Raw genomic sequence first — 14,815 nt, forward strand, 5'->3', positions numbered from 1 at the left:
GCAGGTTGCCTCAAGGTTTGCGAATATGACATATGTGGGCTGTCATTGCTTAGCGGTCGAGCTTCTGAGTTGAAGGGTGGTTCTCTTAGCGCATGCTGGACTTCATCACGGAGAACGCTGGACAAGGAGCTGAGCGTCGGCTGTGAGGGTACCGACAGTTTATGGAGTTCTTCGCGGATCACGGAACGAATGAGCTCTCGAAAGAAATCGACGTGCCCCCCGAGAGTTCCGAAGAAGTCCGTAGGTGAGGCAGTGTTCCCTCGGCGTTCGTATGATGGCTTCCGCTGGCGAACAGTCTGCTCCATGGTGCTGGCCTCGGAAAGAAATTCTGACAGAGTCTTGGGAGGACTGCGCACGAGACCGCCGAACTCTTTCACACCGCGCATCAGGTACCGCACCTTATTTTCTTCCGACATGCTGGGGTGGGCTCGTCGAAAGAGACGCGTCATGTCCTAGACGTACATTGCGACACCCTCGTTCGGCATATGTATACGGGACTGGGCATCACACTCAGCTCTCGGTGATCAGGGCTCGCATACGTCTCGAGAATCCGGCGTTTCAATTCTGCCCATGAAGTTAAGGCATCTGCACGGTTCTCATACCAAACAGGTGCGCCATCGTTAAGGCTGAAATATACGTTTTTCAGTTTGTCTGCGTCATCCCACTTGTTGAACGCGGCAACACGTTCATAGTGCACCAGCCAATCTTCAACGTCCTCATGTCTGGCGCCGTGGAAGTGATTCGGCGTTCGCGGATTGAGTAGCGTACAATGAATCGGCGTTGTGCCTTCCATACCGGTTGGGGTGATCGGAGCTGCCATTTTCTCTGGAAGGAGTCCAAACTCAGGGGCTTGTCCACGGATCCTTCTGCTGGCGCGGTGTGCAGGCGTAACCACTGGTACGGGGCTGGAGCTCCTTCTGCTCGGAGGTTTTTTGTGCATACATTAGATTACCCCATACCTCCACCAGTTTGTCACGCGCTAAGGGAAAAGTAAGCAGCAGTATCAGCAGCCAGACACGAAAATGTCAGACACAAGAAGGACGGTTCTCCAGCTGGCGCAAGATCCTTGACTTCGTCGTCTTCAATCGCCGTTTTTGCTGGGCACGCAACGCTGGCTCAAAACACCAGTTGGAAATATTATAAAGGAGATTTATTGAGGTTCGTGACGACAGCCAGTTCTAGGATGCACCGAGCACACTCCCCCGAGCTCGAGCCTCTGCCGCGCGCTTGATGCTGCCGATGCTGCTTAATCTTCGCTCACGTTCGTTATTTTCCTCACAATGACCCTACGAAAATAAAGGAGCCATCCTGGCGACTTATATTTCTGCAAGGACGGTAGAATGGTGATATGGCTTGAGACGCTAAACGTGAAAGACTTCGCGGTTACGACGTCGCATATTGGACGGCGGCGTTTAGGCTCAGCCAGGTAATTAACGGGTGATGTTCTCTCGAAAACGCGGTATGGCCCGTCGTACTTCGGAAGGAGTTTTGAAGCGAGCCCAGGCGTGCGTTGCCGCACTAACCAGACGAGGGCGCCCGGTAGAAAAGTGGGAGTCGATTGTGGGCGTCGTGAAGGGCTTTTTGACGGTTCTGGTCGTCCGAGGTGAATCGGCGGGCCAGCTGGCGGCATTCTTCGGCGTGTCTGGCGGCTTCCGACATCGGCAGGGATTCGGATAGGTCCGGCCGGTAGGGGAGAATGGTGTCGATTGTGCGCGAAGTATGACGGCTGTAAAGAAGGCAGAAGGGTGAGAATCCGGTGGTGGCCTGAGTCTCGGTGTTGTAGGCGTAGGTCCCAAACAGAAGAACTAGGTCCCAATTAGAGTGATCAGGTAGGACATACATGGAGAGAATGTCTCGAAGAGTTCAATTAAAGGGCTCTGTGGTACTGTTAGTCTGTGGGTGAGCAGCAGTGCTTTTACGATGAACAATAGCGCATTTAAAATCAGTTGTTCTATGACTTCAGATAAGAAGGCACGGCCTCTGTCGCTTAAACGTTCACGTGGACCTGCATGTCGAACGAGCAAACTGCCTAGGGTAGTATAAAATTGCCGACCTCCTGAGCTGTAGCATTTGGTAGAGCAGCAGACTCCGCATACCGTGTTAAGAGGTATACCGCAACAATTATCCACCTGTGGTTGGTAGGTGTCAACGGAAGTGGTCCGTAGAGATCTATGCCCACGCGATCAAAGGGTCGGGACGGGCATCGTATAGGCTGGAGTTCACCGGCGGAGCTGTGCATTGGCGCTTTGCGGCATTGGCATGGATAACAAGAGCGGACAAACTTTCGAACGAAATTGTACATTCCACGCCAGTAATAGCGGTGTCGAAGTCTTTCGTAGGTCTTGAAGACTCCCGCGTAGCCACACTGAGGGTCGACGTGGAACGAGGAGCAGAGTTCTTATCGCAAGATTCTCGGAATGACGAGTAACCAGGTGCGTCCGTCTGGGGTATAGTTGCGTCGATACAGTAGCTGGTCTCGAATAGCAAAATGAGGAACTTGGCGCTGAAGCTTTTGTGACGCTGGAACTTTTGACCTACCCGAGAGAAGCTCGAACAGAGCTACCATCAAGAAATCATTACGCTGTGCAGCAGCGATAGCGTCAAAGTCCAGACAGGATAATGTGCACTCGCAGGAGGAGTCATGACTGGCCTTCAGGGGAAGCGGCGATCGGAATAGCGCGTCCGCGTCGGAGTGCTTTCGCCCGGAACGGTAAACCACGCGGATGTCATATTCTTAGATTCGCAGTGCCCAGCGGGCAAGGCGGCCCGATGGATCTTTGAGCGTCGACAGCCAACATAGTGCGTGGTGGTCGGTCACTACGTCAAAGGATCAGCCGTATAAATTGGGGCGAAACTTCCCAAGCGCCCACACAATGGCCAAACACTCCTTTTCTGTTACGTTGTAATTGGTCTCCGCCTTGGTTAACGTGCGGCTCGCGTATGCGAAGACGTATTCTGTGTGGCCAGGCTGACGCTGTGCCAACACAGCACCGAAGCTTACACCGCTTGCACCGGTATAGATTTCGGTTGGCGCTTGAGGGTCAAAATGGCGAAGAATGGGTGGCGTCGTGAGAAAAGGGCACAAAGTTGTGAGGGCGGCGTCTGACTCTGGACACCATGATGAGAGATCTCTAGCGCCACCAAGGAGCTGCGTGAGAGGTGATATAATTGACGCAAAGTTTCGAACGAATCGCCGGAAGTAAGAGCCGAGGCCGATGAAACTGCGTAGCTCTTTCATAACGGCAGGTTTAGGGCAAGCAGTAACAATACTTAGCTTATCGGGATCCAGGGCGAATGCCCTTCTTTGATACGACATGCCCTAAAATTGTGAGCTAACGAGCAGCAAATGGACACTTCTTCAAGTTAAGTTGCAACCCTGTGTTGGTCAAGCAAGTGAGTACGTCCTGCAGGCAGAGCAGGTGCGTCCCAAAGTCCGAAAGGCATGATGGTGAATTCGTACAAACCGTCAAGTGCTACAAAGGCAGTTTTCGGGTGATCGGCCTCAGCCATCCGAACCAGCCAGTAGCCTACCTCAAATCCAGCGAAGTGAACTCGGCTCCCTGCAAACAGTCCAGAGCATCATCGATGCGTGGTAATGGGTAGACCTCCTTCTGCGTGATTTTGTTCAACCACCTAAAATCAAAACAAAGGTGACTAGAACCGCCTATCTTTGTGACGAGTACTCCGGGAGAAGCCCATGGGCTCTGTGCCGGTTGAATTACACCTCAACGGAGCATGTCATCGACCTGGTCTGCAATGACGAGACGTTCCGTAGCGGACACGCGATATAGTCTTTGTCGCAGCGATGCGTGAGAGCCAGTGTCGATTCGATGCTCCACTGTCCATGCACGGCCAAGAGATGTTTGCGCAACGTCGAAAGAACGGCGGAAGTGCTGAAGGATTAGGAGAAGTTGAAATCACTGCGAATGTGTCAGATCTTCGGAGATGAATCGGCTGAACCGACCAGTCCATGTTAAGTCGAGCATGGCGAGGGCATTCAGGTCATGGACGGCAGAAGAAGGCACTTCGTCGAGGACGGAGACAATTCGTGTCGCCTCGACCGACTCGACGTAACCAAGGCACCGGCGGCGAAGCAGTGATAGCGGCGATGAACAATGATTGTAAATGGGCACCGTGGTGACACCGGCGGCAAGGTCAAGTGCTACAAAGGGAAAAGGGTGTGCTTTTCGGGTAACAAAGTGATGAGAGGGCATGAAGAAGACCGTCCCGTCGGAAATAGTAGTACACAATACTGGTACGAATGCTGAAGAGCATGGGGGAATACAGGTATCTTCTGTCACGAGACCTTTAGCGGTAGTATGAGCATCGACAGAGGCCAGGTCACCAAGGTGGGAGAGGTCAATCTTAGCCCAAACGCAATTGATGATGGCGTTGTGGCGTGAGAGAAAATTCCATCCCAGAATAACGGCGTGGGATCACGATAAAAGATCTATGAACTCAATCGTGTATAAAAGCTCCTGTATGGTCGCACGAGTTGTACAAGCAGCGGTAGGGCGAATGGATTGAGCACTCGCCGTTCAAAGCGACAATCCAGACAGAGACGTCGTCACTTTACGAAGCAAGGGGCAAAACCTGGCATGCATAACTGAAATAGCGGCACCGGTATTGACGCGGGCTACTGTAGCAACTTCTTCAATAAACACATCAATGACATTGGTAGGTAAAGGTGGAGGACTTCGGCATGTCGACACTTGCGCAGTTCTTGCCTCGGGAACAGCGTCGTCTAGTTTCCCTCTTCGTTAGAGACGGGTCGTCGACGCATAGGGGAAAGCGATCAGCGACATGGGGAGGATGACTGGGGGCGTTAGAAGCGAAGATGCCGATCAGTCTGGGAGCGAGCAGGTGATGAGCCGAAGGGTCCGTATGGTGCATTTGGATCAGGTGCCCATATGGCGCTCATCGATCGTCATCGAACGCCAGCGATTGGCGGCGGCAAAACCTTGCGACATGACGGTGATAACTACATGCAAAGAATAGGTCGATTGTCCGGCGTACGCCACGGGTTAGCGACGACAGTGGTGGCCCAGGGGATGGGAGGGGGAGGGCGGTGAACAAGCTGCCCGAAGCGACATACGCGCACAGTGCGAGGGGCCATTGCAGCAACTGTAGCATAAATAACCGGTGTAGCAGCAGCATCCTGCTGGTGAGAAGCCGGCAGCACTTCCGCTACCTCTTCATGGATCACGTTACGGATATGAGACGGCAAAGCGCTGGCAGACTCCTGAGTGACGGACACCAGAGATAACTGTCGTGCAACTTCTTCGCGGACGAAATCCTTGATTTGGGTTATCAGGGAGGCTTGTTCGGAGCCGGTGGTCAGGCTGCAGAGTGATGCCGCATTTGGTGTAGGATGTCGAATCGTGAGAGCTCGCGGCTTACGTAATTCATCATAGCTCTGGCACAAGCTGATAACGTCGCCACCAGAGCGTGGGTCCTTGGCCAGAAGCATCTGGAACGCGTCATCATGGATTCCCTTAATGACGTGCTTGATCTTTTACGCTTCCGTTATGACAGCGTTCACGCACCTGCATAAATCTAGAACGTTTTCTATATAGCTGGCGAATGTCTCACCGTTGTCCTGTGTGCGTGTACGCAAACGCTGCTAGGCTCGGAGCTTCCTGATGGTGGGTCGTTCAAATACTTGTGTAACCTTGTGTAATCTTGTGTAATATACTTGTGTAAAGATTGTCTAATGGACGTCTCAAACCCCGACCACGTCCGGATATCCCTTTCATGATTTCTCAACCAGAGACTGGTCATGCTCGCGAGGTACAATGATACGTAAGCCGGCGCGTCCGAGTGATTCCATTTATTGTGAACGCCGACACGTTCGTAGGACGACAGGCACTCTTCAACTCCGTTGTCATCGGTTCAGCTGAAGGGGAGGCTCCCGCTGCTGAACGGTGCCAGCGCAAGGGGCGGGTGGCAATGGAATAGTCTGCTGGTCAGCGTCCGGCATGGCAGAGGGTAGCGTCCGAGTACGGAGTTCCAGAATGGTAGAGTGGAACGTTACCACGCACCTCCACAACTTATAAAGGAGATTTATTGAGGTTCGCTGTGGCAGCCGGTTCTATAATGCAACGAGTATGGTCCCCCTAGCTCAAGCCTCCGGCACGCGCTTGATGCTGCCGATGCTGTTGACTCTGCACTCACGTTCGTTATTTTCCGTACAATCGAGAATGGTCATTGAAAGAAAAAAAAGCTTATGAAAGCTTGAATATTAGTTGGAAAAATTGGGCGTATATAGGATAATGATGATGAACGTTTCAGGGGAACATAATGGTAGTCACTGAATAATCGGAGTTTAGATATAGCTGAGGAGACAATTCATTCCACTGCGAGAATTTTAAACCTACCCTATAATTATTGTGCTTCATGGTCTATGCCTGTCGAGTGACAGTGCTTGTTGATGGCTGCTTCTTGTTTACGTCATTCTTATGCTGCATAATTCACCTGATCAAGTCAAGTCTCGCCAATAGAATCAAATTTACATTCATCGCAAGATACCCTGTAGATGATCTCTTGGTGATATCACAGGACGGTATTTTAAGATGTGTGTTCAAGAGCCTCGCATCCTGTGAATGTACGATATACTCCTGCTGAGCAAATTCTGCTGAGCGAATATAAATTAGCCGAAATATGAGAAACAGAGAATATAAAATACGTCAAGAGAAATTGTTTGCATGATTAAACACCGTTTCTTCCTCTACTTCAGTGGTGTATTCTGTGCCTTCCTCGTGTGGCAAAACATATGTGGGCCAAACTGGCTGACGTCTGAACACTAGGCTGAAGGAACATGCGAATTCCAGAAAATGGATTGCTCGCACGTATAAATGCACGTAAAAGACTGCCATTCACCATAGTGAGAAAATACAGCTGTCCTTTATCAGCACGAAGATATAAGAATAGAGACTCTGGAAGCCAGGGTGTGTCCGTCATGTTTCTATAGTGCTTCATGGCACTGAAATGTATTTTGTAGATGTTCTGAACACGTGAAAGTTTCGTCGCCTGCTAACTCCAATAAATATTTATCGTTTTGTTTTTTACCTGCCCTTTTGGGATGTTTAATGCAGTGGGACAGGCCTGGTCTATAAAGTCTCTAACCTTTCGAATAAACTTTTAGTTGCATATAGTGCCGTGTCTTCTCTTTTTCTTGTGAGTTAGCTTGTGCCCCAATAGTTCACGCTCTTCATTTATCCATGCTTCCATGCCAACTCACCATTTTTTCGCATTTGGTTAAATGTTGGCAGTAAATGTGAGACAGAAGGCATGTGTTAGGTAGGGTGAAGCTGCTCTCTTTGATTGTTTTGGGAAGGAAGATCATACTGTACAGGATATGGCTACGCGTCATTGCCTTTAAACAAAAAATAAGGCTTTGTCTATTCTTAAACAGCATAGAGGTTCTTACTGTGTTCAGTTCAAAATAAATACCTTCACAAGTGGTACTAAATGCGCTCCCCAATGTTTTACATTATGCCGGTGCCGTAGATTACACAGAACACGCTTTGCACCTATCGTCAAGGCCAGGATAGCAATGTGTTTCATCGTATAGAACGGCACATAGCGCTTCTCATTTGCTGCATATTACATACCAATTAGGTCAAAGGAGATATTCTAATTAGACAGTTTTAGCTTGCCCTAAATCTATTACAATGGTGTACCGGTACATTGGTGACAGTTTGCAGTCACTACAGCTTGTGTAATCATGATTTCAACTGCCATATTATGTGTACCTACTAGTGCACCGGCGTCGGAGTATGGAGTATGTATCCTCCACCAGACTGGAATGAGAAGTGGAGTGTCCATGTGGGGTATGTTGCGTAATGTTCACGAGCATACCCCCGAAGGGGCGTCTGCGCCACCGGCGTTTGGTGTCTAGCGCACACGAGGGTTGGCCCCTTTCGCGCTTAACTGTGCTTGGAGTAGCCCTGTCCGGAAAAAGGGATCCTGGCTGTTGAGCCGATGCTGAGCGTTTGGTCCTTTGAGCCCCTCTGCGAAGGCAACAAACCACTATGGTCTTGGCTTCACGTAGATGGCAAACCCGGACATACCCATCCGGGGGAAATTGGTATTTGGCTTTTCCTGTATCTCTCTTCCTCCAACCTTTGTTTTTCGCTCACTTTCATTATTTTCTATGCTCTCTCTAATTTCTTTTTACTTCCGACTTCGCGGAGAGCAAGGTTTAACCTTGTGTGGAGCAGCCAACCTTGGTTGGACATACTGGGTTAGAGGAATAACATGTAATTAGCGTCCACCGAAAATGTTTCCTACAACTCTTGCGGCGTACCTTTGTTGGGCTCCTTGGTGGGCGGCTAGCGTATCTGCCGAAATTTCCACATATCCTTATGGCTAGTGCCTCTCCACCACTCCCTGATCGCCTTCAAAAAAGAGGGCGCACGGAAGATGTGTACAATTCTTTGGACGTCAAAGACCAAACTTCTCACAATTCCAAGTTGTTCACTTGAAAAAAAGAACGGAAAAACAAGTACGACCAATCTGCTTTTTCTAGTTTCCAAGTGTCTGAGGCTCCGAACAATCTGCTTTTTCTAGTTTCCAAGTGTCTGAGGCTCCGAACAATCTGCTTTTTCTAGTTTCCAAGTGTCTGAGGCTCTTTGACCAGGCCACAAGGCATCAAGGATGGCAAGTGGTGATCTCTTGGAGCTCCATGATCAGAAAGAACATGAAAAGCTAGCCTGTCTAGTCTCATCTGAGGATGTTGAAGTGACAGTAAGCCACACCGCACTATCAACGCTATCCGCGGCGTTGTCTCGGATGATGATTTGCTCGAGCTGACTGAGGCTGAACTCATGGAGGGCTTCAGTGAGCTGAGTGTTGTCAATGTCAAAAGAATTAAGATGAGGAGGTTGAGAAAACAATCCAGACCAAGCACTTAGTGCTTACTTTCGGCTCAAGTATTCTGCCTTAGTCCATCGTGGTCGGGCACATCAAGCTTCGTGTCGGGCCATCCGTGGCAAATCCCCTACAACGTTTAAAATGCCAGCACTTCGGCCACAGTTTACACAGCTGCCGACTCCGCCAAACTTGTGCGAAATGCAGTGCTCATAACCGCTCATCTAAGTCTTGTGAAAACTCTCTCCATTGTGTCAAATGTGATGGAGAGCACGCCGCATACTCTCGGTAGCCCTCCCCCCCCCCCCCCCCCACACACACACACATGGCGGCTACAGGTAGCGCTGTTTCGCCTCTCAGCAGAAAGGACCACTGACCCCCAGACCGGTGGCCTGACAGGTCTCGCCCGACATGACGAGACCTTTACTTGAAGCGCCGCTCTCGGGAGAGTAGGTGTCCTGCTGCTCGCAAGAGGCGATGGACACAACGAACAGTCACACGGTGCCACCGGCGCCTATGGTGCGGCAAGACTCACCCGATCACTCCAAAAAAAAAGACAAATCTCGCGTGACGGCACTTGGAAAGGGCCCGTGAGCTAATATTGATCTCCTATGCACGCAACAGAAAACACGTTTTTCATATTGGAGACACAAATACTAAAAAAAAATGTCAGTGCACTTCTTCCTAACCTCACCGATATTAAAGAACTCCTACACAAACATAATACGGAGTTGCTCTACATTTAAGACACACATCTAAAACATACAAGCACTAGTTGTCTTCGTAATTAAACCATTTCCCGAAAAGATCGGGACGAGGCTAACACCTCTGACGGTGTAGCAGTAGTTACGGATAAGTCGGTAGCTTTTCAACACGTCGCCCTTCAGACGCCCCCTGAGGCAGTGACAGTTGGGGCGGTCCGTTCTTTTAAACTGGTCACTGTGTGTTCTATATACATACCCCCTGTCATCTTAGAAAAAGCGTTTTCTATAACCTATTTGATCAGCTTCGACGCCCCTAAATATTAGTGAGTAATGTTAATGCTTACAACACGATGTGGAGAGACTCGCGATGGGACACGAGAGGTCAATTCATTGCAAATTTTTTTCTGACGTCTAGTGCTTGCCTGTTTTATAAGAAGGAGCCATCTTATTACAGCGTCTAACACAACTCGTATTTTTCGATAGATCTAGCAAATTCGCTGTTCCTCTCTTCTGCCTCATTTGAAATGGAACAACATCAATATGCTTTTTGGAAGTGACGATTCTGCTGTAGCTTTTAGCCTGAAAATTCTTCATGAAATCCCTCCCCATATTTCTCGATGGAAATTAGCATCGGCTGACAAGGAATATTTTAAAAAGTCAACTGATGTACCACGATATTTTACCTACAATTTTAGTATAAATGATGCTACTGTACATTTTACCGGTTTTATTAATAATGCAGCCGTAAAGGTTATTCCACAATCGAATGGTGGTTCCCTTACAAGAATTGTTCTCTGGTGGAATGAAGACTGAAGAGAGGCGCAAAAGGGTCAGAATGAGGCGTGTGGCATATTGCGTAGATCGCCCAAATGCAGCAAATCTTATTCAATTGAAAAGCATTGAATCACAGGGAGGGCGGACACGGCGTCAGGTAAAGAGAGAAAGCTGGGTGAGGTTCCTCTCGGGTATAAATTTATACACACAGGATGCGAAAATGTTGAATGGAATAAGAAACCTAGAAGTGCAACAAATCTATCCTTTAACTCTGGTGAACGAACAAGGAAATGCCTTGCAATACCAGGCAAGTTTTATTGGGTAGCACTTTGAGCAAACAGATGTCCTATTCTGTCATCCCAGAATAGGGCACACATTTGACACCCATAAGTTTCTACTTGCTGGAAATGAACCTCCAATCTGTGGTAGATGCAGGGAGAAGCTGACCGTCCTCTACGTCCTCCTGAGTGTCAAGAAGCCAAATCTGAGTGAAATAGACATTTTCCCTAGCATGCCGGTAACACATCCCTCTTCATCCTGTAATGTTTGTGGGTCCGGAATTGCTATTTTGATACCAATAGAGTCCTAGGTTTCGTGAAAGATTTTGTCTTACACATTATTAGTCCAATAAATTTGTAGCGCATCCTCCCTTCAGAGGAAGATGCTGTGATAGTAGTTTCGCATAGCACGTGCCTCAAGGCCCTTGTGTTTTAATAGCTCTGGTGAGATAGAAGTGCTCAAGCCAAGTTTTGCATCTGGCATATTTTGTATGTGGTATCACTTTGTCGCAATGTATTTTAATGCTCACATAGAAGTCATTATTCATCGCCTGAATCTTATTACATGTGCATTTTAGCGCTTTAAAGCGACCATTCTTAGGCACCTTTATTGCCACGTCGCATCAACTTCATAGAACTGAACACTCCGCCGCAAACTCACTAACAGTGGCATAGCGCTCTTTCGATATATCTGGCACTGGCGCCACTAAATAACACACATTCATTCATTCATTCATTCATTCATTCATTCATTCATTCATTCATTCATTCATTCATTCATTCATTCATTATTTCTTCTTGTCGGTGGCCCAAACCGTTGTTCCTACGACTGTAAAAGCGTGGTGCCTGTTTAAAGTACCCTCATTACTATTCCATTACTAATCATCAGTTCCTATCTGTCAATACTTATCCATACCTAGGTTTCCACATAGATTACAATTTATGATGGAATGCTAATATCGACTACGTCATTAGGAATGCGCATCGCATTCTTGGTTTCTTGCGTCATAACTTTGGATCCTGTTTCCTTGAACCTTCTTTATAAAGCTTTAGTCAGGTCGAAACTCGTGTATGCTTCTTCATTGTGGTACCCTCACTCCTCTACACTTGTAAACGCACCAGAAACCATGTTAAATCGTTCAGCTTGGTTCATTGTTGCCAATTATTTTCGCGCTGCCAGTATTACTTCACTAAAGATTTCTCCTGACCTTCCTAACCTTTCCATCAAAAGGAAGCAGGCCTGCCTATGTCTCTCTCTTTCATAAAATCTTCTTTACTAATACTGAACTGAAACGCACATTGCTTTACCTTTTATCCCACGTCGACCATAACTTCAATGTTCAAGTGCCGTTCTGCCAGACCAACATGTACTTCCATTGCTACGTGCCGAAGACATCATCCTAATTCAATCGCCTCCCCGCCTCCATCGCCAGCAACCTTGAGCATGCATTATTCAAGACTGCCATTTTGAACATGTATAACCGCTCCTCTCTGTAACGCCACAATGATATGGAGTGTTTAAATAAATAAAATAGAGAAATAAATACTCATACAGTACGAAGCCTGTGTATCTTTACTGAACAATAAACATATTCAATAATCAACATTTACTATTTTTCAAGAAATGTAATACTTTTTTGCTTCCATTGTGGTGGTTGGCGAAATCCAAGGTTAAGCACGTCAGCACAACTTTTGACGGCATGATGCTATTTTACATGAAAGAGTGCATTTATGTCCATGACACCTCGTGAGCAACGTCGTGCTGCACAGAATGTCATGAGTTTTCTTATGCATCGGTCACTGTCTCAAAAACTGCTCCCCTTTGGAGTTGTAGTGCAACAATAACGCAACGCACATTTGTTGTTCTAACAAAAGAGAATAGAGCCCTCTGATCCCCTTATTCTCCTCACTCGATGCTTGGTGTCATAATAGCACGAGTGACACCATGAACGTCAATGTGGCTTAATTATTGTGTGTACGGGGGGAGGGGGTACTATAATATCAGCAGCTCTTTCGGATGAATTGAATCTGTTTTCTGTAATGATGTTTGTTTCTTCCACTCAGTGCTATGAAAGTTCACTTTTGATTGTTCCAAGAAACACAATGTAGTTTGCTAGCGTTCCTAGCAACCTATATAATGGAAAGGTTTCTCTAACGAGAAAAAAACAGCCATTGGTTTTTCAGTAACTCACGACCATTAAGACCACTACATCATAAGCTTACACATTTGCAGCTGTGCATGGTACTGCTGAATAAATGCTCACCACGTGTAACTGCCCTTAAGAGGAAGCTTTAGCTCGGGGCTCCTATCTAAATACATGTAGAAGGAGAATTCGTATTTCTCGGCAACCACTGCACGAAATTTTACGAAGTTTGTTGCATTGAAACGAAAAACTTATAATCTAGTGACTGTTTGTTCCGAATTTTTGAGTTAGGTTGTCAATTTTGATTAGAAATTGGCAAAAATCGAAAATTAAAAAAAAACGATACTATCAAGTTTACAACTCTTTAACTCAACAACGAAAATAATAATACAATTCTGTGAATTGCATCTAATAGCACATCTAAAGCGAACAAAATTTATGTTATAGATGAATGGAAAAAAAACATTAGTAATATAGAAATACAGCTTTTGCAGAACCCTTGTAACCAACGTAACAAATCCACGTAAGGTGTAAAATGACATATCGAATTTGTCCGCTTTGAATGATCTAATTGATGCCGTTTGCAGAACCGCGATGTCTGTTCTTGATGCAAAGCTATGAATCTGTGGACTTTGTGCTTCTATTTTTTTTTTCAGACGGTTGAATATTTGAAAATCCTTTTAGCAAAATTCAAGCTCTAAATCGAAATTCCGCTTCCAACAGTCACTAGAATTTAACTTTCTCTCTCAAATGCAACAAATTTCATTAAAATCAGTCCAGGCGTTACCTCCGAAAAACGTTTTTGTGTTTTACATGTATTTGAGTAGGCCGCGTCGCAGTTGGGCCCAAGCTAAAGCTTCCTCTTAACACTTTATTCTATTTTGAAGCCTTTGAACAGCCCCCGAATTTCGATTTGTTTGAAGCAGAACTGACAACAATTCAACTCTGCGAAGATGGAATGGCAGAGAAACCTGTCGACAGTCATATTCGCGTTGCTGTTCCCTCCGGCGCTCCTGATAGGCATGTTGTCCTTCGGGTTTCAAACTATACGTGTCCGCCCTTTAAAGCAGTTGTCTTTACCTTGGATACCTTTCCGGCTTATATACTGCGATAACCTTGACGACACGCGATTTTTCACGGCAAGCGTTCTAATCTAGTCCGCATTTTGACATCTGCGCCGCCATACTGCACCCGCACGTGATCACGCACAAATGCCCCAGTGAAACCCATTGTGTACGCGTTTGTTAGAAATCACTAAATCCGTTTCTGTCGCCGGACGCCGAAAAAGTACGGAAGGTTAGTCATATGCAGCTTTCCCTGTACATTGACCCAGTACTTTGGTCAAATAAGACAGGTTCAACAGGACGACAGAAATTAGAGGTCGTCAGCTGTGGCAAAGATAGAGACTGCGCTCAACTTTTCACAACCTTGCACTTCGTTATGATTCATATTGCTCGCTAGATTTTTTTTTTTCACATGCTGATCTTTGCTATTTTACGATCATACGCAGTTTGATTTGATGTCCTTATTTATTTTTCGGGGAATAATTTTTTTGCCTTCATGGACTTTTGATAAAGTCTGTATTCACAATCTGCCGTCATTTCCCACTTCCATTGGTCTTAAAGGGTCCCCATTAGGTTTCGTAATTTTGAGCTGACATGCGCAGAGCCTTGAATGCGCGCTAACAATAACGTCTGCTAAGTATTACATCGCTACGCGCCGCGGAAAGATCTGTAATTTCAAACCGAACGCCGTTTGCCCTTCCCCTCGCGGCTGCTCTGCTCTAAGCCGCAGGGTGACGTGCACGTGCTAGTGTGTTTGTGCTGTGGCGTCACTCGTAGTCACACGTGACTTTTGTAATTATTCAAGGCAACATGTATGATTTATGTAATCTGTTGCTTGAATATGCGAATTAAAGTTTAGAGAAATAATGAAACACACGAACCAAATTTCGGCGTGTTTTTGTTTTACTTCACACTGGAACAAGAGAAGATGTACGTCCATATCGTTGGCTTCTTCACACATCATTCAGCCCCATGCTCAA

At 46.9% G+C, this 14,815-nt stretch overlaps 1 protein-coding gene across 1 annotated transcript in view; it reads left to right on the top strand.

Annotated features, from left to right (window-relative positions):
- LOC126538381 (transient receptor potential cation channel subfamily M member-like 2) overlaps positions 1-14,815 on the top strand; it is a 385,593-nt gene that overhangs the window by 109,528 nt on the left and 261,250 nt on the right. Inside the window, exon 5 of the mRNA XM_072287697.1 lies at positions 4,545-4,563. Coding sequence (XP_072143798.1) covers positions 4,545-4,563 — 19 coding nt within the window. The remainder of the gene's footprint in view (positions 1-4,544; positions 4,564-14,815) is intronic.

The sequence above is a fragment of the Dermacentor andersoni genome, chromosome 4 (genome assembly GCF_023375885.2).
Source record: "Dermacentor andersoni chromosome 4, qqDerAnde1_hic_scaffold, whole genome shotgun sequence".
Lineage (NCBI taxonomy): Eukaryota > Metazoa > Arthropoda > Arachnida > Ixodida > Ixodidae > Dermacentor > Dermacentor andersoni.